The sequence below is a fragment of the Salvelinus namaycush genome, chromosome 31, assembly GCF_016432855.1.
Source record: "Salvelinus namaycush isolate Seneca chromosome 31, SaNama_1.0, whole genome shotgun sequence".
NCBI classification, from domain to species: domain Eukaryota; kingdom Metazoa; phylum Chordata; class Actinopteri; order Salmoniformes; family Salmonidae; genus Salvelinus; species Salvelinus namaycush.
Window position 1 is genome coordinate 659,535 of NC_052337.1, and position 20,813 is coordinate 680,347.

The window sequence follows — 20,813 nt, forward strand, 5'->3', positions numbered from 1 at the left end:
TCCCTCATGTTTCTACAGTGCTAGTGGATTCCGGTGCCACTGGGAACTTTAATGAACAGACTCTTGCCTCCTCTCTGAACATCACCTCATACCCGCTCTTCTCTCTGTTTCCGGATCAAGCCCTTGATAATCGCCCACTAGGATCCGGAACCATCACACATCATCACGCCACTCACCCTCATCGTGGAGTCCATTCATGAGGAAAACATTCCCTTCATCATTACTGCACTAGCTCACAAGATCATCCTCAGCCTCCCATGGCTCCAACGTCTTAACCCCACCATCTCATGGTCGAGGATTAGAATCACGGACTGGTCACCTGAATGCCGGAGGAACTGCTATCCCGTCCCCTCATGAGTCGTAGCCCCTGTGGTTTGTGACGTTGATGTGGACATTCCCCAGGCTTTCGAAAGGGAAATCACTATCTGTCCTCCTGAGCATCGACAATCCCACAGGGATAAGGGATCGGCTGCTAACTTGGGCGTCGCTGTAAATCCAGGGATCACCCGTACTATACAATCTCTCTCCAAAAAGTATTGGTGGCTCACCTTGGCGCAGGATGTTATTCAGTACGTCAACTGCTGTTTCGCAAACTGAATCTTCCCGGGACGCTCCAGCAGGGAAACTCCTTCTCTCCTTGCTTCAGCATCCCTGGTCACATCTGTCCATTGATTCTGATCTCCCCTCCTCTGATGGTTTCACAACCATTTTGGTGGTTGCAGATAGATTCTCTAAATCCTGCCATTATATCCCTCTCTCTAGTCTCCCTACTGCTCTCCTGGTCACTGAGGCAGCGTTCCAGCAGGCATTATGGCATTATGGCCTTCGGGAGGACATCGTCTCTGACTGTTGCCCCCAATTCGCATCACGGACATGAAGTGCCTTCATGGAGAAGCTGGGGGTCACGGTCAGTCTCACTTCCGGGTATAGGCCTCAGTCTAAAGGGCAGGTGGAGAGGATGAACCAGGAGCTGAGGAGCCACTGCCAGGACCGGCAGGGGGAGAGTGGGCCCGATTCCTTCTGTCGGCGGAATATACCCAGAATTTGTTACGTCACTCCTCCACCAGGCTGACTCCATTCCAGTGTGTTCTGAGTTATCAGCCGTCTCCCATCTCAGGCCGATGGTTCCTGGTCCCCTGGCTAAAACTGTACCCACGACACCTCTCATGGGGACGGGGGACAGGGTACTGTCACGTCTACTCCCGCTCCCCCTCTCCGGCGCTCGACGTAGCCGATTTACAAATCACTGCCTCTGACAACCATCATTACGTACACCTGGCACCATCGTTACCCACACAAGCGCCTCATTATGAGACTCACCTGGACTCCATCCCTTCACTGATTACCTCCCCTATATTTGTCGCTGCCTTTGGTTCATTCCACAGTATTGGTTATGTGTTTCATGTCCAGACGCTACTCTTGTTTTGTATCGTTCCATGTTCATTGTATTATTAAACTCACCCCCTGCTTCTCGTCTCCCAGCGTCTGCCTTAGTTCCAGAGTTGTTCTGTTCCCTGGAGGCTGTCAGGGTATATTAGGATGAGGAGTTATTTTCATGGGTTTGAATTTGTTCTTATTTATTAACAAAGATAATCATGTTTCATCTCCACTCCAGTGTATTCTCTGCTGCGTGTACAGCGGGCCTGGACTGTGTGTGTGTGTGTGTGTGTGTGTGTGTGTGTGTGTGTGTGTGTGTGTGTGTGTGTGTGTGGCTAAACTCCTTACAATGATATCCTACTGACAAACACATCTAGTTGATTTTGTTGTGATTATAATTACATAGTCACCAAAACACAAACAAATGGAGCGCTGATTATTTCTACCAAGGGAGGACCTTATCTACTATTCCCTTTATAATGCACTACTTTTGACCAGGAGCCATAGGGACTATAAGGAATAGGTTGTCATTTGGGACACAGGCAGGACTGGATGACCATTAATATCTAGGAGCCATTGAACAAGATGACAAATGAACATGATTCATAACTAAACACCTGTGAAACTCAGTCAAATTATATTGTCACTTGCAATCTAATCTTTAGGAATGCAGTCCACACAATTTAATTAAATGATGACTGCTAAATTTACGCTAAATACTACCATTAAGTGTTAATGCCTTCGAAGCTGGTGTTTGGAGGATATATTGGCACGGGTGTTGTTAGTCCCGACACGAAGTCGAACAAAGTTAAACACCGGCTTTGAGTGCATTATCATTTTTATACAAACGGGTTTCCAACATATTGAAATATTAAAAATAAAATAATTAATATAATATACAAATAATAATTAAATAAAATGATTGACATATTTTCATTAAAAACATTTTTTTTACACCATTTCATCCTTTCACAAGATGTGAATTATCAATATCCCAATGTAACAGTATAACTTTAGTCCGTCCCCTCGCCCCGACCCGGGCGCGAACCAGGGACCATCTGCACACATCAACAACAGTCACCCACGAAGCATCGTTACCCATCGCTCCACAAAAGCCGCGGCACAAATCTATGGTTGCTACCCAAGCTGGCTAGTCGTTCAAATCAAATCAAACTTTGTCACGCCGAATACATCATGTGTAGACCGTGAAATGCTTACTTACAAGCCCTTAACCAACAGTGCAGTTCAGGAAAGAGTTAAGAAAATATTTACCAAATAAACAAAAGTAAAAAAAAGTATAAAAAGTAACAATAAAATAACAATAACGAGGCTATATAGAGGCGGTACCAGTACCGAGTCAATGTGCGGGGGTACAGGTTAGTCGAGGTAATTTGTACCTGTAGGAAGGGGTGAAGCAACAATGCATTGATAAACAGAGAGTAGCAGCGGTGTACAAAACAAATGGGGGGGGGGGTCAATGTAAATAGTCCGGTGGCCATTTGACTAATTGTTCAGCAGTCTCATGGCTTGGGGGTAGGAGCTTTTTTGGTCCTAGACTTGGCGCTCCAGTACCGCTTGCCTTGCGGTAAAAGAGAAACAGTCTATGACTTGGGTGACTGGAGTCTCTGATAATTGTATGGGCTTTCCTCTGACACCGTCTATTATATAGGTTCTGGATGGCAGGAAGCTTGGCTCTAGTGACGTACTGGGCCGTACGCACTACCCCCTGTAGCGCCTTACGGTCAGATACCGAGCAGTTGCCATACCAGTCGGTGATGCAACTGGTCAAGAAGCTCTTGATGATGCAGCTGTAGAACTTTTTGAGGATCTGGGGACCCATGCCAAATATTTGTGTTGTCGTGCCCTCTTAACTGTCTAGGTGTGTTTGGATCATGATAGTTCGTTGGAAGGAACTTGAAACTCTCGATCAGCCTGTTCGGCCCGCCTTTCCCTGTAGTCCACAATCAGCTCCTTAGTTTTGCTCACATTGAGGGAGAGGTTGTTGTCCTGGCACCACACTGCCAGTTCTCTGATGTCCTCCCTATAGGCGGTCTCATCGTTGTCGGTGATCAGGCCTACCACGGTTGTGTCGTCAGCAAACTTAATGATGGTGTTGGAGTCCTGCTTGGCCATGTAGTCATGGGTGAACAGGGAGTACAGGAGGGGACTAAGTACACACCTGAGGGGCCACCGTGTTGAGGATCAACGTGATGTTGCCTACCTTTACCACCTGGGGGCGGCCCGTCAGGAAGTCCAGGATCCAGTTGCAGAGGGAGGTGTTTAGTCCCAGGGTCCTTAGCTTAGTGATGAGCGCAATGGTTTTGAACGCTGAGCTGTAGTCAATGAACAGCATTCTCACGTTCCTTTTGTCCAGGTGTGAAAGGGCAGTGTTGAGTGTTATTGAGTTTGAGTCATCTGTGGATCTGTTGGCGGTATGCAAATTGGAGTGGGTCTAGGGTTTCCTGGAGGATGCTGTTGATGTGAGTCCTGACCAGCCTTTCAAAGCACTTCATGGCTACGGACGTGAGTGCACGGGGCGGTAATCATTTAGGCAGGTTGCCTTCGCTTCCTTGTGCAAAGGGACTATGGTGGTCTGCTTGAAACATGTAGGCATTACAGACTCAGACAGGGAGAGATTGAAAATGTCAGTGAAGACACTTGCCAGTTGGTCCGCGCGTGCTTTGAGTACACGTCCTGGTAATATGTCTAGCCCCGCGGTTTTGTGAATGTTGACCTGTTTAAAGGTCTTGCTCACATCAGCTACCGAGAGCGTTATCACACAGTCATCCAGAACAGCTGGTGCTCTCATGCATGCTTCAGTGTGGCTTGCCTCGAAGCGACCATAAAAGGCATTTAGCTTGTCTGGTAGGCTCGCGTCACTGGGCAGCTCGTGTCTGGGTTTCCCTTTGTAGTCTGGAATAGTTTAAGCCCTGCCACATCTAACGAGAATAACAGCAAAGTAGCTGCATTTGCATTTGTTTAAGCGGTTTTCTAGTGACATTTATTTGGAAACATCCATAACAATGAGCTAATGAGGCACGATTTCGCCTGGCATAGAACATGTGCTCAGTTCTCAGGACACTGTTGTTCAGAGGAGCTAGCCAACAACACAGCTAACATAATCACTCCAAATTATCCATAAAAATTATGCCAGGTGATACTGGTTGAGAAACGCTGCCTTCCTGTCTGTCGCGTCCAGATTCTCGACACGTTCATTACTACGGGACACCTGGAGATCAAAATAGAATCTTGAAACAATGTTGCAAATGCCGGAGACCGACAGCAAGGTTTATCTCCTCTGTTGAAAACTAAATGTTAGTCTGAAAGAAATGTGAGATAATGTCTAGATGCTTTTATAGCGGAAATCAAGTTTATAAATTGCCTGGCTGGGCTGATGAGACAGTGGATTGCAGCAGTCAGATGGAACAGAGTAAATAGGCATTTTAACGTCATAGATTTAGCCGGTGGTAACTTGTGGAATAGACACCAGCTGGAATGCGCTTTTAACCAATCAGCATTAGACCCACCCGTTGTATAAAGGCCAACAAAGACAGTTGAGGTTTGGAATAAAATGCCCACACAATTGATACTCTGCTACGGACTATTTATTTTGTTCACAAATCAAGAAAAATATATGCAGCATTTCTAAATAAATATGTATTTTTCAAAGAAAGACACTATACAAATAAGGAATATCTATTTAAACAGTTCAACTGTTTAGTTCCATGCTGAGAGAACGGCAGCTTCTGTATTCTGCCATGAAGGAAAACAATACCACACCAAGTCAATGAGACGTTTTTTTCCTATACAAAAAAATTATGAATACCAAAAACATTCCTGAAAAACAGCAGGCAAAAAAAAGTAAAAAAAATAAATAAAAAAAAGTGACTAAATAGTTCATACAGCGATAAAAATAAAAATAAACTTTAGTCAATAAACAGAATAGATTGAAGTATTTGTACAAATACCACAGAATGACATCAATATTTCAATAACATTAGATACTGCATATTAGATTTACTTTGTGATGTAAAACAGGATGAGAGAGAGGAGGAATGACTGCGTAAGTAAGTATTGACAGACAGTTCAGACCAACTTCCCCAAAGTTCCAGGAGGATTCACAGATTTCCTGCTCATTATTTTACAACCTACAGTAGTAACATCTTCAGGGTTAGGTAGGCTACAGCACATACTCCCTTATACAAAAATGTACAAAACATCAGCCTCTAACTAGTTACACCAGGATACTGTCCTTTGTTTACAGTAGTAGGACAGTACAAAACATTGTGCCTAGAAGTTGTGTTGAGGAGACGCAAAGGTGACCCGGTGCTGGCCCCCCTCGGTCCCCGCTAGTCATGTGACCTCAGTCATCGATGCCGAATGGTTCTGGAAGACAGAAGGGGGAATTTTTTTAATTTGATTTTCTAAGAAACAGAAAATGTAGGTTTATAACTGTGGTTGATGGTCCAGCAAACATAAAGCAAGCGAGTGTGGTATGCATATCGCAAATTTGAAAAAACCAGTGCTGAGCAAAAATAAGATTCTGGAAGACAGAGGCATTTTTGTTAAGAATTTCATAAGCAACTAAGAATTACTAAGAAAACTAAATTGAGGCTAAATGTTTTAAAGCATAGATAACTGCCAAAATAAAGTCTCTTAATAGAGACCACCAGCCAGAATAGCCTCAATGCACCTTGGCATAGATTCTACAAGTGTCTGGAACTCTATTGGAGGGATCCACGAAAGATTCAATATTTTGGTGTTTTATTGATGGTGGTAGGAAACGCTGTCTCAGGCTTCAGAAACTCCCATAAGTGTCCAATTGTGTTGAGATCTGGTCACTGACGACCACGGCACATGGTTTACATCATTTCCATGCTCATCAAGCCATTCAGTGACCACTTGTGCCCTGTGGATGGGGGACATTGTCATCCTATGGGGGCATAGCCATGGTAGCCAAAATAATGGCCCATCGTTTTTATACATGACCCTAAGCACGATGGGATTGTAATTGCTTAATTAACTCAGGAACAACACGTCAGGAACCACACGTCAGGAACCACTGTGGAAGCAACTGCTTTCAATATACACTTTCTAGCCCTCATTTACTCAAGTGTTTCCATTATTTTGGCAGTTACATGTACAGTGGAAAAGCTAATGGACGTGTATTCATGCACGTCCTAAACCTGAGAAAACCAGAGCTGAGAAAATATATCCTGACAAAGAAATGATAGACCCCCACTGTAAAAAGTACAGTAGCTGAATAGTAAAGCGGGCGATGGCCTCGGAACAGTAGCTGAATAGTAAATATAGTGTTGACAGTATAGACAGTAAGGGTGGAGAAACTTCAGTTGTGTTCACTAATCAAGATCTTAGGAAGAGTCTGTTGTGTTTTAAGGACAGGTATCACTGTTGTGAGTAAACATGTGAATGGACAGTCGTGGCCAAAAGTTTTGAGAATGACACAAATATGAATTTCCACAAAGTTTACTGCTTCAGTGTCTAGATATTTTTTGTCAGATGTTACTATGGAATACTGAAGTATAATTACAAGCATTTCATAAGTGTCAAATGCTTTTATTAACAATGACATGAAGTTGATGCAAAGACTCAATATTTGCAGTGTTGACCCTTCTTCAAGACCTCTGCAATCCATCCTGGCATGCTGTCAATTAACTTCTGGGCCACATCCTGACTGATGGCAGCCCATTCTTGCATAATCAATGCTTGGAGTTTGTCAGAATTTGTGGGTTTTTGTTTGTCCACCCGCCTCTTGAGGATTGACCACAAGTTCTCAATGGGATTAAGGTCTGGGGAGTTTCCTGGCCATGAGACCAAAATATCGATGATGTTTTATTCCCCGAGCCACTTAGTTATCACTTTTGCCTTATGGCAAGGTGCTCCATCATGCTGGAAAAGGCATTGTTCGTCCCCAAACTGTTCCTGGATGGTTGGGAGAAGGTGCTCTCGGAGGATGTGTTGGTACCATTCTTTATTCATGGCTGTGTTAGGCAAAATTGTGAGTGAGCCCACTCCCTTGGCTGAGAAGCAACCCCACACATGAATGGTCTCAGGATGCTTTACTGTTGGCATGACACAGGACTGATGGTAGCGCTCACCTTGTCTTCTCCGGACAAGCTTTTTTCCGGATGCCACAAACAATTGGAAAGGGGTTCATCAGAGAAAATGTCTTCACCCCAGTCCTCAGCAGTCCAATCCCTGTACCTTTTGCAGAATATCAGTCTGTCCCTGATGTTTTTCCTGGAGAGAAGTGGCTTCTTTGCTGCCCTTCTTGACACCAGGCCATCCTCCAAAAGTCTTTGCCTCACTGTGCGTGCAGATGCACTCACACCTGCCTGCTGCCATTCCTGAGCAAGCTATGTACGGGTGGTGCCCCGATCCCGCGGCTGAATCAACTTTAGGAGACGGTCCTGGCGCTTGCTGGACTTTCTTGGGCGCCCTGAAGCCATCTTCACAACAATTGAACCGCTCTCCTTGAAGTTCTTGATTATCAGATAAATGGTTGATTTAGGTGCAATCTTTCTGGCAGCAATATCCTTGCCTGTGAAGCTCTTTTTGTGCAAAGCAATGATGACAGCACGTGTTTCCTTGCAGGTAACCATGGTTGACAGAGGAAGAACAATGATTCCAAGCACCACCCTCCTTTTGAAGCTTCCAGTCTGTTATTCGAACTCAATCAGCATGACAGAGTGATCTCCAGCCTTGTCCTCGTCAACACTCACACCTGTGTTAACGAGAGAATCACTGACATGATGTCAGCTGGTACTTTTGTGGCAGGGCTGAAATGCAGTGGAAATGTTTTTTTAGGGATTCAGTTCATTTGCAATGCAAAGAGGGACTTTGTAATTAATTGCAATTCATCTGATCACTCTTCATAACATTCTGGAGTATATGCAAATTGCCATCATACAAACTGAAGCAGCAGACTGTGAAAATTAATATTTGTGTCATTCTCAAAACCTCTGGCCACGACTGTACTTGTCAGTAGTGTGGTATAGTCATAGGATTGTGGAGTCTTTCCACCTCAAAAAACACAAGAGAATATTCAACAGTAGTGTTAAGTGGGTATAAACTGTGCAGTAATATTGAACAGCAGTGTTAAGTGGTTACCTGTGCAGTATTATTGAACAGCAGTGTTAAGTGGTTACCTGTGCAGTATTATTGAACAGCAGTGTTAAGTGGGTTTACCTGTGCAGTAATATTGAACAGCAGTGTTAATTACCTGTGCAGTATTATTGAACAGCAGTGTTAAGTGGGTTTACCTGTGCAGTATTATTGAACAGCAGTGTTAAGTGGTTACCTGTGCAGTATTATTGAACAGCAGTGTTAAGTGGTTACCTGTGCAGTAATATTGAACAGCAGTGTTAATTACCTGTGCAGTATTATTGAACAGCAGTGTTAAGTGGGTTTACCTGTGCAGTATTATTGAACAGCAGTGTTAAGTGGTTACCTGTGCAGTATTATTGAACAGCAGTGTTAAGTGGTTACCTGTGCAGTAATATTGAACAGCAGTGTTAAGTGGTTACCTGTGCAGTATTATTGAACAGCAGTGTTAAGTGGTTACCTGTGCAGTATTATTGAACAGCAGTGTTAATTACCTGTGCAGTAATATTGAACAGCAGTGTTAAGTGGTTACCTGTGCAGTATTATTGAACAGCAGTGTTAAGTGGTTACCTGTGCAGTATTATTGAACAGCAGTGTTAAGTGGTTACCTGTGCAGTATTATTGAACAGCAGTGTTAAGTGGTTACCTGTGCAGTAATATTGAACAGCAGTGTTAAGTGTTTACCTGTGCAGTATTATTGAACAGCAGTGTTAAGTGGTTACCTGTGCAGTATTATTGAACAGCAGTGTTAATTACCTGTGCAGTAATATTGAACAGCAGTGTTAAGTGGTTACCTGTGCAGTATTATTGAACAGCAGTGTTAAGTGGTTACCTGTGCAGTATTATTGAACAGCAGTGTTAAGTGTTTACCTGTGCAGTATTATTGAACAGCAGTGTTAAGTGTTTACCTGTGCAGTATTATTGAACAGCAGTGTTAAGTGGTTACCTGTGCAGTATTATTGAACAGCAGTGTTAAGTGGTTACCTGTGCAGTATTATTGAACAGCAGTGTTAAGTGGTTACCTGTGCAGTATTATTGAACAGCAGTGTTAAGTGGTTACCTGTGCAGTATTATTGAACAGCAGTGTTAAGTGGTTACCTGTGCAGTAATATTGAACAGCAGTGTTAAGTGGTTACCTGTGCAGTATTATTGAACAGCAGTGTTAAGTGGGTTTACCTGTGCAGTATTATTGAACAGCAGTGTTAAGTGGGTGTTACCTGTGCAGTATTATTGAACAGCAGTGTTAAGTGGTTACCTGTGCAGTAATATTGAACAGCAGTGTTAAGTGGTTACCTGTGCAGTATTATTGAACAGCAGTGTTAAGTGGGTTTACCTGTGCAGTATTATTGAACAGCAGTGTTAAGTGGGTTTACCTGTGCAGTATTATTGAACAGCAGTGTTAAGTGGTTACCTGTGCAGTATTATTGAACAGCAGTGTTAAGTGTTTACCTGTGCAGTATTATTGAACAGCAGTGTTAAGTGGTTACCTGTGTAGTAATATTGAACAGCAGTGTTAAGTGGTTACCTGTGCAGTATTATTGAACAGCAGTGTTAAGTGGTTACCTGTGCAGTATTATTGAACAGCAGTGTTAAGTGGGTTTACCTGTGCAGTATTATTGAACAGCAGTGTTAATTACCTGTGCAGTATTATTGAACAGCAGTGTTAAGTGGGTTTACCTGTGCAGTATTATTGAACAGCAGTGTTAATTACCTGTGCAGTATTATTGAACAGCAGTGTTAAGTGGGTTTACCTGTGCAGTATTATTGAACAGCAGTGTTAAGTGGGTTTACCTGTGTGTATTATTGAACAGCAGTGTTAAGTGGTTACCTGTGCAGTATTATTGAACAGCAGTGGTAAGTGGTTACCTGTGCAGTAATATTGAACAGCAGTGTTAAGTGGTTACCTGTGCAGTATTATTGAACAGCAGTGTTAATTACCTGTGCAGTATTATTGAACAGCAGTGTTAAGTGGGTTTACCTGTGCAGTATTATTGAACAGCAGTGTTAATTACCTGTGCAGTAATATTGAACAGCAGTGTTAAGTGGTTACCTGTGCAGTATTATTGAACAGCAGTGTTAAGTGGTTACCTGTGCAGTATTATTGAACAGCAGTGTTAAGTGGTTACCTGTGCAGTATTATTGAACAGCAGTGTTAAGTGGTTACCTGTGCAGTATTATTGAACAGCAGTGTTAAGTGGTTACCTGTGCAGTAATATTGAACAGCAGTGTTAAGTGGTTACCTGTGCAGTATTATTGAACAGCAGTGTTAAGTGGGTGTTACCTGTGCAGTATTATTGAACAGCAGTGTTAAGTGGGTGTTACCTGTGCAGTATTATTGAACAGCAGTGTTAAGTGGTTACCTGTGCAGTAATATTGAACAGCAGTGTTAAGTGGTTACCTGTGCAGTATTATTGAACAACAGTGTTAAGTGGGTTTACCTGTGCAGTATTATTGAACAGCAGTGTTAAGTGGGTTTACCTGTGCAGTATTATTGAACAGCAGTGTTAAGTGGTTACCTGTGCAGTAATATTGAACAGCAGTGTTAAGTGGTTACCTGTGCAGTATTATTGAACAGCAGTGTTAAGTGGGTTTACCTGTGCAGTATTATTGAACAGCAGTGTTAAGTGGGTTTACCTGTGCAGTATTATTGAACAGCAGTGTTAATTACCTGTGCAGTAATATTGAACAGCAGTGTTAAGTGGTTACCTGTGCAGTATTATTGAACAGCAGTGTTAAGTGGTTACCTGTGCAGTATTATTGAACAGCAGTGTTAAGTGGTTACCTGTGCAGTATTATTGAACAGCAGTGTTAAGTGGTTACCTGTGCAGTATTATTGAACAGCAGTGTTAAGTGTTTACCTGTGCAGTATTATTGAACAGCAGTGTTAAGTGGTTACCTGTGCAGTATTATTGAACAGCAGTGTTAAGTGGTTACCTGTGCAGTATTATTGAACAGCAGTGTTAAGTGGTTACCTGTGCAGTATTATTGAACAGCAGTGTTAAGTGTGCAGTATTATTGAACAGCAGTGTTAAGTGGGTTTACCTGTGCAGTATTATTGAACAGCAGTGTTAAGTGGTTATCTGTGCAGTATTATTGAACAGCAGTGTTAAGTGGTTACCTGTGCAGTAATATTGAACAGCAGTGTTAAGTGTTTACCTGTGCAGTATTATTGAACAGCAGTGTTAAGTGGTTACCTGTGCAGTATTATTGAACAGCAGTGTTAATTACCTGTGCAGTAATATTGAACAGCAGTGTTAAGTGGTTACCTGTGCAGTATTATTGAACAGCAGTGTTAAGTGGTTACCTGTGCAGTATTATTGAACAGCAGTGTTAAGTGGTTACCTGTGCAGTATTATTGAACAGCAGTGTTAAGTGGTTACCTGTGCAGTATTATTGAACAGCAGTGTTAAGTGGTTACCTGTGCAGTATTATTGAACAGCAGTGTTAAGTGTTTACCTGTGCAGTATTATTGAACAGCAGTGTTAAGTGGTTACCTGTGCAGTATTATTGAACAGCAGTGTTAAGTGGTTACCTGTGCAGTATTATTGAACAGCAGTGTTAAGTGGTTACCTGTGCAGTATTATTGAACAGCAGTGTTAAGTGTGCAGTATTATTGAACAGCAGTGTTAAGTGGGTTTACCTGTGCAGTATTATTGAACAGCAGTGTTAAGTGGTTACCTGTGCAGTATTATTGAACAGCAGTGTTAAGTGGTTACCTGTGCAGTAATATTGAACAGCAGTGTTAAGTGGTTACCTGTGCAGTATTATTGAACAGCAGTGTTAAGTGGTTACCTGTGCAGTATTATTGAACAGCAGTGTTAAGTGGGTTTACCTGTGCAGTATTATTGAACAGCAGTGTTAAGTGGGTTTACCTGTGCAGTATTATTGAACAGCAGTGTTAAGTGGTTACCTGTGCAGTAATATTGAACAGCAGTGTTAAGTGGTTACCTGTGCAGTATTATTGAACAGCAGTGTTAAGTGGGTTTACCTGTGCAGTAATATTGAACAGCAGTGTTAATTACCTGTGCAGTATTATTGAACAGCAGTGTTAAGTGGTTACCTGTGCAGTATTATTGAACAGCAGTGTTAATTACCTGTGCAGTATTATTGAACAGCAGTGTTAAGTGGGTTTACCTGTGCAGTATTATTGAACAGCAGTGTTAAGTGGGTTTACCTGTGCAGTATTATTGAACAGCAGTGTTAAGTGGTTACCTGTGCAGTATTATTGAACAGCAGTGTTAAGTGGTTACCTGTGCAGTAATATTGAACAGCAGTGTTAAGTGGTTACCTGTGCAGTATTATTGAACAGCAGTGTTAAGTGGTTACCTGTGCAGTATTATTGAACAGCAGTGTTAAGTGGTTACCTGTGCAGTATTATTGAACAGCAGTGTTAAGTGGGTTTACCTGTGCAGTATTATTGAACAGCAGTGTTAAGTGGTTACCTGTGCAGTATTATTGAACAGCAGTGTTAAGTGGGTTTACCTGTGCAGTATTATTGAACAGCAGTGTTAATTACCTGTGCAGTAATATTGAACAGCAGTGTTAAGTGGTTACCTGTGCAGTATTATTGAACAGCAGTGTTAAGTGGTTACCTGTGCAGTATTATTGAACAGCAGTGTTAAGTGGTTACCTGTGCAGTATTATTGAACAGCAGTGTTAAGTGGTTACCTGTGCAGTATTATTGAACAGCAGTGTTAAGTGGTTACCTGTGCAGTATTATTGAACAGCAGTGTTAAGTGGGTTTACCTGTGCAGTATTATTGAACAGCAGTGTTAATTACCTGTGCAGTAATATTGAACAGCAGTGTTAAGTGGTTACCTGTGCAGTATTATTGAACAGCAGTGTTAAGTGGTTACCTGTGCAGTATTATTGAACAGCAGTGTTAAGTGGTTACCTGTGCAGTATTATTGAACAGCAGTGTTAAGTGGTTACCTGTGCAGTAATATTGAACAGCAGTGTTAAGTGGGTTTACCTGTGCAGTATTATTGAACAGCAGTGTTAAGTGGTTACCTGTGCAGTATTATTGAACAGCAGTGTTAAGTGGTTACCTGTGCAGTATTATTGAACAGCAGTGTTAAGTTGGTTTACCTGTGCAGTATTATTGAACAGCAGTGTTAAGTGGTTACCTGTGCAGTATTATTGAACAGCAGTGTTAAGTGGGTTTACCTGTGCAGTATTATTGAACAGCAGTGTTAAGTGGTTACCTGTACAGTATTATTGAACAGCAGTGTTAAGTGGGTTTACCTGTGCGCTGAGTGTCTCCAGGGGGCTCTGGATGCGGGGGAAGGTCATTAGGGGGAGACCACGGTAATCTTCACTCTTCTGTTTGGCAGGGGTGGAGTGACCTCCTTTAAAGTTGTTCACCACACAGATACCCTGAAGGAGACACAGCGTCACTGACACATCCCCTGACATGAAAACGTCACAGAGCAAAAGATACCCTGAAGGAGACACAGCGTCACTGACACATCCCCTGACATGAAAACGTCACAGAGCAAAAGGCTGAACAGTATTAGGGTTCCCAGGGTTACACATTCCATGTTACAGACTCCATGTTACACACATTACAAATTCCATGATCCCATTTCCATGACTACAGCAAAGAAGAATATCCAAGAGAAGAGCCACTGGCCAATCAATACATTTGATCCATTTATCTAATTCACCGGTGGGCAATGTTTCAACTCAATTATTTTGGCAATGAGCAAATTTCATGTCTGCTGACACTTCAACATCTTGAAAAATGCTGTGCAACTTTCAGTGTGAGTTTACTGTACACATTGAGGTTGTACCTGCTTTTAGTTACAGTTTTAACAGTGTCCAAGAAGGCTACTGTGGCTATTTGATCATAATGTAGGTCTACCAGAGTGACCTATCAGAGTGGTCTACCAGAGTGACCTATCAGAGTGGCCTACCAGAGAGGCATCCCATCAAAAACAATGGAGAAAATGCCTCCCATAACATTTGAACATGGAAATAGCTGTTGTATCATTCAGCCTACAGTAGCAGCCAATGTGTGGTGTTCAATGTAGACCTACATTCCATGAGACTTTTGAAAACAACATGCAGGGCTTGACATTAACCTGTTAATCTACTTGTCCTTCAGACAAGGAGGTGACTGAAAATTTTGTTAAAATGAAAATGCATTATTATCCCCATACCATTATTACAGAGAATCAGACAAATTATACTAACCTCTGCCTATTGGCTACTTAGCTTATTCAACACTGTCTCAAAATACAACACTGCCCCTTTAAGAGAAAAAAAAAGCTATTTACCTGATTCGCTTTTCAAAGATGTCTAGAAATGTACACGTTTCATGCTTTTGTAGGAAGCAATCACTCCCTTATCTATAACTGGACTAATAACTCACTAACTAGCAAATAATATGAACACAATGTACCCAGGCGGCTACACGCAGCTCTCACTATGATCTCAAAACAAGTGCATCTACTCACGACCGCTCATGCTGTAAACACAGTCCAGTTCAAAGTGGATGGAACAGATCCATATATGGCAATGGTCTATTTGCATGTAGGCTTACTGCAGCTCTGATTGGATATGGTGCACCGGTCTGAGTAAAGTCCTGCATGTCAGTGCAAAAAAATATCTCTTGCAGTTAGCTTTGCATACTAAATCTTGCAAATTTCATTTTGTTTTGGTATGTTACATTGAAAGTGGCTAATATTGCTTTGATCACAATTCCCACAGTAAAGGGAAACATTGATAGTGTTAATTAACTAAAGGGGGAAAACTGTAGAAAGTTGAGTGAAGTTCAATCTCGTGCTTCTCTGCGCGGGCTGATATTTCTTCTGCGTGGCGCACAGCTTAGAGGGAACATTGCCAGTGGGAACCATTTAGATGCCGAGGAAGATTTTGACCAATAAGAATACAAGACATCCTCACCAGGAAGATCAGCTCCCATCGTGTGCGAAAAGAGATCAACACAGGCAGATAGAAACGGCCGTTAGTCCTCACCAGGAAGAGAGCAATACAGCTACCAAGGATGAACCCAGCGATGACATCAGAACAGTGGTTCCGGTACTCCGAGACCCGGTTGAGCCCGGCGAGGAAGGCTGTACAGAGGGTACCCAGGCACAGCACCGGTTTGGCCAGGCGACTACTCTTAGTCTTTATGGTGCTAGTGATGTACATCTGGAACAGGGAGAGACAGAGAGAGACATGATGAGAGGTAGGACTGTCTCTATGGCGTCTGCCCAAGCAAATGTATCCATCATCACCACCATCATAATAACGTTGGGACAGTTCCAGCAGTACTCAGTGACGCAGACAGCGGAGTACACACAGAGAGCCGTGTAACACTGACTACATTCAATACTACTACGCTGCTGACAGTAAAACTCATTCTGATTATCATAACCCTCACAGTGACATAGACAGCCGAGTACACACAGAGAGCCGTGTAACACTGACTACATTCAATACTACTACGCTGCTGACAGTAAAACTCATTCTGATTATCATAACCCTCACAGTGACATAGACAGCCGAGTACACACAGAGAGCCGTGTAACACTGACTACATTCAATACTACTACGCTGCTGACAGTAAAACTCATTCTGATTATCATAACCCTCACAGTGACATAGACAGCCGAGTAGACGCTGAGCGACGCCTCTTTGGAAGGGAAGGAACGTCGAGCCTTCTCCACGACGACCGGGCTGCCGGTACAGACGTTACCGTTGGAGATGAACTGGTGGTTGAAGCGACACTCGGTGCCGGTGTAGTTGGGCTTACACACAGACAGGAAGTACGGCGTCAGGTTGCCCGTCACCACCTGCCCCGAGTTTACAAAGATGTCTGTCGCAAACAGACCAAACGCAAACACACCTGGAGAGAGAGAGAGAGACAGTGAGACAGAGAGACGCAGAGAGAGAGAGGGAAAAGATACAGAGACACATGAAACTAAATGCTTCATTTCCAATGTTCATGAAATATGCCTTATTATATGCCCTTTGTATTGTAATTCTCTTGTTGTATTATTGTATTATTGTAAGCCTGGCGCTGCCCCTCTGTCTGGGGGTCCTGTGTTCTGAAGGGAGAGACGGAGAACAATGGGCTGGGCTATGTCTCAAATGGAACCATAATCCCTATACAGTGAACTACTTTTGACCAGGGCCCTGTGTGCACTGGTGAAAGTAGTGTACTAAATAAGGAATACAGTGCTATTTTGGGATGCATTTTAACACATACGTAGTGTAACACGGTGTCATTGAGCACTGTGACACGGCGGGCCAGTAACTGAAAGGTTGCTGGTTCAAATCCCAGAGCCGACTAAGTGAAAAATCTGTCAACGTGCCCTTGAACAAGGCACTTAAACCTAATTGCTGCTGTAAGTCGCTATGGATAAGAGTGTCAGCTAAATGACCATTTTTTTTACATTTAAAAAAATACTATAAAATAGTTTGCTAAGAGTTGGCTACTCAACATGTAACTACGTTCAACATGTAACATACAAGTAACACCACTGACATGACCAGTAGGTCACCAATAACTAACCAATAAACCTGATGACTCTCCTGATGAGGGGGTTCAGGTAGCAGCACTCCCCCGTCACCATGGTCTTCTCCTGGGTTAGGAGCACCGCCCGTGTGGACTTCATGATGTACATGGAAACCTCCCCGATGAAGATCTGACGACAGACAGATACATGGTAATGTTAACACATTTAGCCTAACCTCGACCCTGGTGGACTTCATGATGTACAGTGGTTCTTCTTTAAAAAAAAGTTTGGAGCTTATGTCGCGACGGTTTCTGGTAGATGGTGTCAGATTGGGGTAAATTGCGGCATTCTGGCAACAATGGCTGCCACTTAAATAACGTGCCATAGAATTCTGGGGTAAATTGTAAATAAGAATTTGATCTTAAATGACTTGCCTAGTTAAATAAAAGGTTCAGCCTGTGTTGGCACCAGAGACAGGCATGTAGAGCTGCTATGGCTGCTGCCGAACTGTAGATCTACAGTGTAGCAACAGTGTCATCTAGTGTTCGTTCTCTGAACTAATGAAACAGTGTCAGTGCCTCAGTGACTTCAAAAACCATCCGTTTTTTCCTCCAGTGAATCTAGCAGTCATAATTCAACCTAGAAATCAATATTTCAGAAGAAATGAGGCTAATGGGAGCATTTAAATCTGTAATTGATACAGATGCAGGATCTTAATTCGAGCCAGTTTGCTACAGGAGGAATCATCCTTAATACATTTTTCGGAAGGGGAAATCAAGTCTGAAATTTAAAAAAAAAAGTGGAAATTACAAACTTCAGAAACCTTAAAACTCAAATACAGGAAAATTCAACAACAAAAGAGTGATCAAATTAAGAGCCTACATCAGTAGGATATATCTCTTCATAAAATATATAATATAAACAAAGATAATGGAGGATAATGTGAGATGACGTACTGAGAAAGCAAGATAGCGAGAAGAAATCAGACAGAGAAACAGTTACTGTACTCAAGATGGCGATGGGAGCCAAGCCACTTATTGTGACAGAGAGAGAGAGGAGAGAGAGAGTGGGCAGAGAGAAAGAGAGAGAGGAGAGAGAGAGTGGGCAGAGAGAAAGAGAGAGAGGAGAGAGAGAGTGGGCAAAGAGAAAGAGAGAGAGGAGAGAGAGAGTGGGCAGAGAGAGAGAGAGAGAGAGGAGAGAGAGAGTGGGCAGAGAGAGAGAGAGTGGGCAGAGAGAGAGAGGAGAGAGAGAGAGAGGAGAGAGAGAGTGGGCAAAGAGAGAGTGGGCAGAGAGAAAGAGAGAGAGGAGAGAGAGAGTGGGCAGAGAGAAAGAGAGAGAGGAGAGAGAGAGTGGGCAGAGAGAAAGAGAGAGAGGAGAGAGAGAGTGGGCAGAGAGAAAGAGAGAGAGGAGAGAGAGAGTGGGCAGAGAGAAAGAGAGAGAGGAGAGAGAGAGTGGGCAGAGAGAAAGAGAGAGAGGAGAGAGAGAGTGGGCAGAGAGAAAGAGAGAGAGGAGAGAGAGTGGGCAGAGAGAAAGAGAGAGAGGAGAGAGAGAGTGGGCAGAGAGAAAGAGAGAGAGTGGGCAGAGAGAGAGAGAGAGTGGGCAGAGAGAGAGAGAGAGCGGGCAGAGAGAGAGAGAGAGGAAGAGAGAGTGGGCAGAGAGAGAGAGAGAGGAGAGAGAGAGTGGGCAGAGAGAGAGGAGAGAGAGAGTGGGCAGAGAGAGAGAGGAGAGAGAGAGTGGGCAAAGAGAAAGAGAGAGAGGAGAGAGAGAGTGGGCAAAGAGAAAGAGAGAGAGGAGAGAGAGAGTGGGCAAAGAGAGAGAGAGAGGAGAGAGAGAGAGGGCAAAGAGAAAGAGAGAGAGAGAGAGAGAGAGAGAGAGAGGGCAGAGAGAGAGAGAGAGAGGAGAGAGAGAGTGGGCAGAGAGAGAGAGAGAGAGGAGAGAGAGAGTGGGCAGAGAGAGAGAGAGAGAGGAGAGAGAGAGTGGGCAGAGAGAGAGAGAGAGGAGAGAGAGAGTGGGCAGAGAGAGAGAGAGAGGAGAGAGAGAGTGGGCAGAGAGAGAGAGAGAGGAGAGAGAGAGTGGGCAAAGAGAGAGAGAGAGGAGAGAGAGAGTGGGCAAAGAGAGAGAGAGAGGAGAGAGAGTGGGCAGAGAGAAAGAGAGAGAGGAGAGAGAGAGTGGGCAAAGAGAAAGAGAGAGAGGAGAGAGAGAGTGGGCAAAGAGAAAGAGAGAGAGGAGAGAGAGAGTGGGCAAAGAGAGAGAGAGAGGAGAGAGAGAGTGGGCAAAGAGAAAGAGAGAGAGAGAGAGAGAGAGAGAGAGAGAGAGAGAGAGAGAGAGAGAGAGAGAGAGAGAGAGAGAGTGGGCAGAGAGAAAGAGAGAGAGGAGAGAGAGAGTGGGCAAAGAGAGAGAGAGAGGAGAGAGAGTGTGGGCAAAGAGAGAGAGAGAGAGGAGAGAGAGTGTGGGCAAAGAGAGAGAGAGAGAGGAGAGAGAGTGGGCAAAGAGAGAGAGAGAGAGAGGAGAGAGAGAGTGGGCAAAGAGAGAGAGAGAGAGAGGAGAGAGAGAGAGTGGGCAAAGAGAGAGAGAGATAGGAGAGAGAGAGAGTGGGCAAAGAGAGAGAGAGGAGAGAGAGAGAGTGGGCAAAGAGAGAGAGAGGAGAGAGAGAGTGGGCAAAGAGAGAGAGAGAGAGAGAGAGAGTGGGCAAAGAGAGAGAGAGAGAGGAGAGAGAGAGTGGGCAAAGAGAGAGAGAGAGGAGAGAGAGAGTGGGCAAAGAGAGAGAGAGAGGAGAGAGAGAGTGGGCAAAGAGAGAGAGAGAGGAGAGAGAGTGGGCAAAGAGAGAGAAAGAGAGAGAGGAGAGAGAGTGGGCAAAGAGAGAGAGAGAGGAGAGAGAGAGTGGGCAAAGAGAGAGAGAGAGAGAGGAGAGAGAGAGTGGGCAAAGAGAGAGAGAGAGAGAGAGGAGAGAGAGAGAGTGGGCAAAGAGAGAGAGAGAGGAGAGAGAGAGTGGGCAAAGAGAGAGAGAGAGAGAGGAGAGAGAGAGTGGGCAAAGAGAGAGAGAGAGAGAGAGGAGAGAGAGAGAGTGGGCAAAGAGAGAGAGAGATAGGAGAGAGAGAGAGTGGGCAAAGAGAGAGAGAGGAGAGAGAGAGAGTGGGCAAAGAGAGAGAGGAGAGAGAGAGAGTGGGCAAAGAGAGAGAGAGAGAGAGGAGAGAGAGAGTGGGCAAAGAGAGAGAGAGAGGAGAGAGAGAGTGGGCAAAGAGAGAGAGAGAGGAGAGAGAGAGTGGGCAAAGAGAGAGAGAGAGGAGAGAGAGAGTGGGCAAAGAGAGAGAGAGAGGAGAGAGAGTGGGCAAAGAGAGAGAAAGAGAGAGAGGAGAGAGAGTGGGTAAAGAGAGAGAAAGAGAGAGAAAGATCCAGAGCCAGCAAGATAGACAGAGAGTCAGTCAGTAACCTAGTACTCACGATGGTGGTGGGAACAGCGGCGACCACGCAGTAGAGGATGAGGGGAGGGATGAAGCTGCTCTCGTCCACCCCGGGGTACGGCTTCATCAGGTCAGCATCTTTGCAGAAGAACCCCTGGACGTGGATGCCGAACGTGTCGGTCAGCTCAAAGTAGTAGGTCAGGAGGACGGTCCCAGCCATGATCACCAGCTGGAGAGACAACATCAGGGAGAGATCAGGCTGGAACCCTGACCTAAATACAACCTGACTTAACTCAAACACAACCTAACCTAACCTAAATACGACCTGACTTAACTCAAAGTAGTAGGTCAGGAGGACGGTCCCTGTCATTATCACCAGATGGAGAGACAACATCAGGGAGAACCCAAATAATGTAGCAGACTGTGTGTCTAACCACAACCAAAC

The 20,813-nt window shown here is 43.9% G+C and overlaps 1 protein-coding gene across 1 annotated transcript; it reads right to left on the bottom strand.

Annotated features, from left to right (window-relative positions):
- Positions 1-4,966: 4,966 nt before the first annotated feature.
- LOC120026416 (phospholipid phosphatase-related protein type 1-like) lies at positions 4,967-20,612 on the bottom strand. Its single transcript, XM_038971275.1, has 6 exons — positions 20,409-20,612; positions 17,024-17,156; positions 16,104-16,354; positions 15,481-15,657; positions 13,747-13,878; positions 4,967-5,763 (listed from the first exon to the last, which is right to left on the bottom strand). Exons 1-6 carry the CDS (start codon positions 20,610-20,612, stop codon positions 5,731-5,733), a joined length of 930 nt encoding a protein of 309 aa, XP_038827203.1. The 3' UTR covers positions 4,967-5,730.
- Between the last annotated feature and the right edge of the window lie 201 nt (positions 20,613-20,813).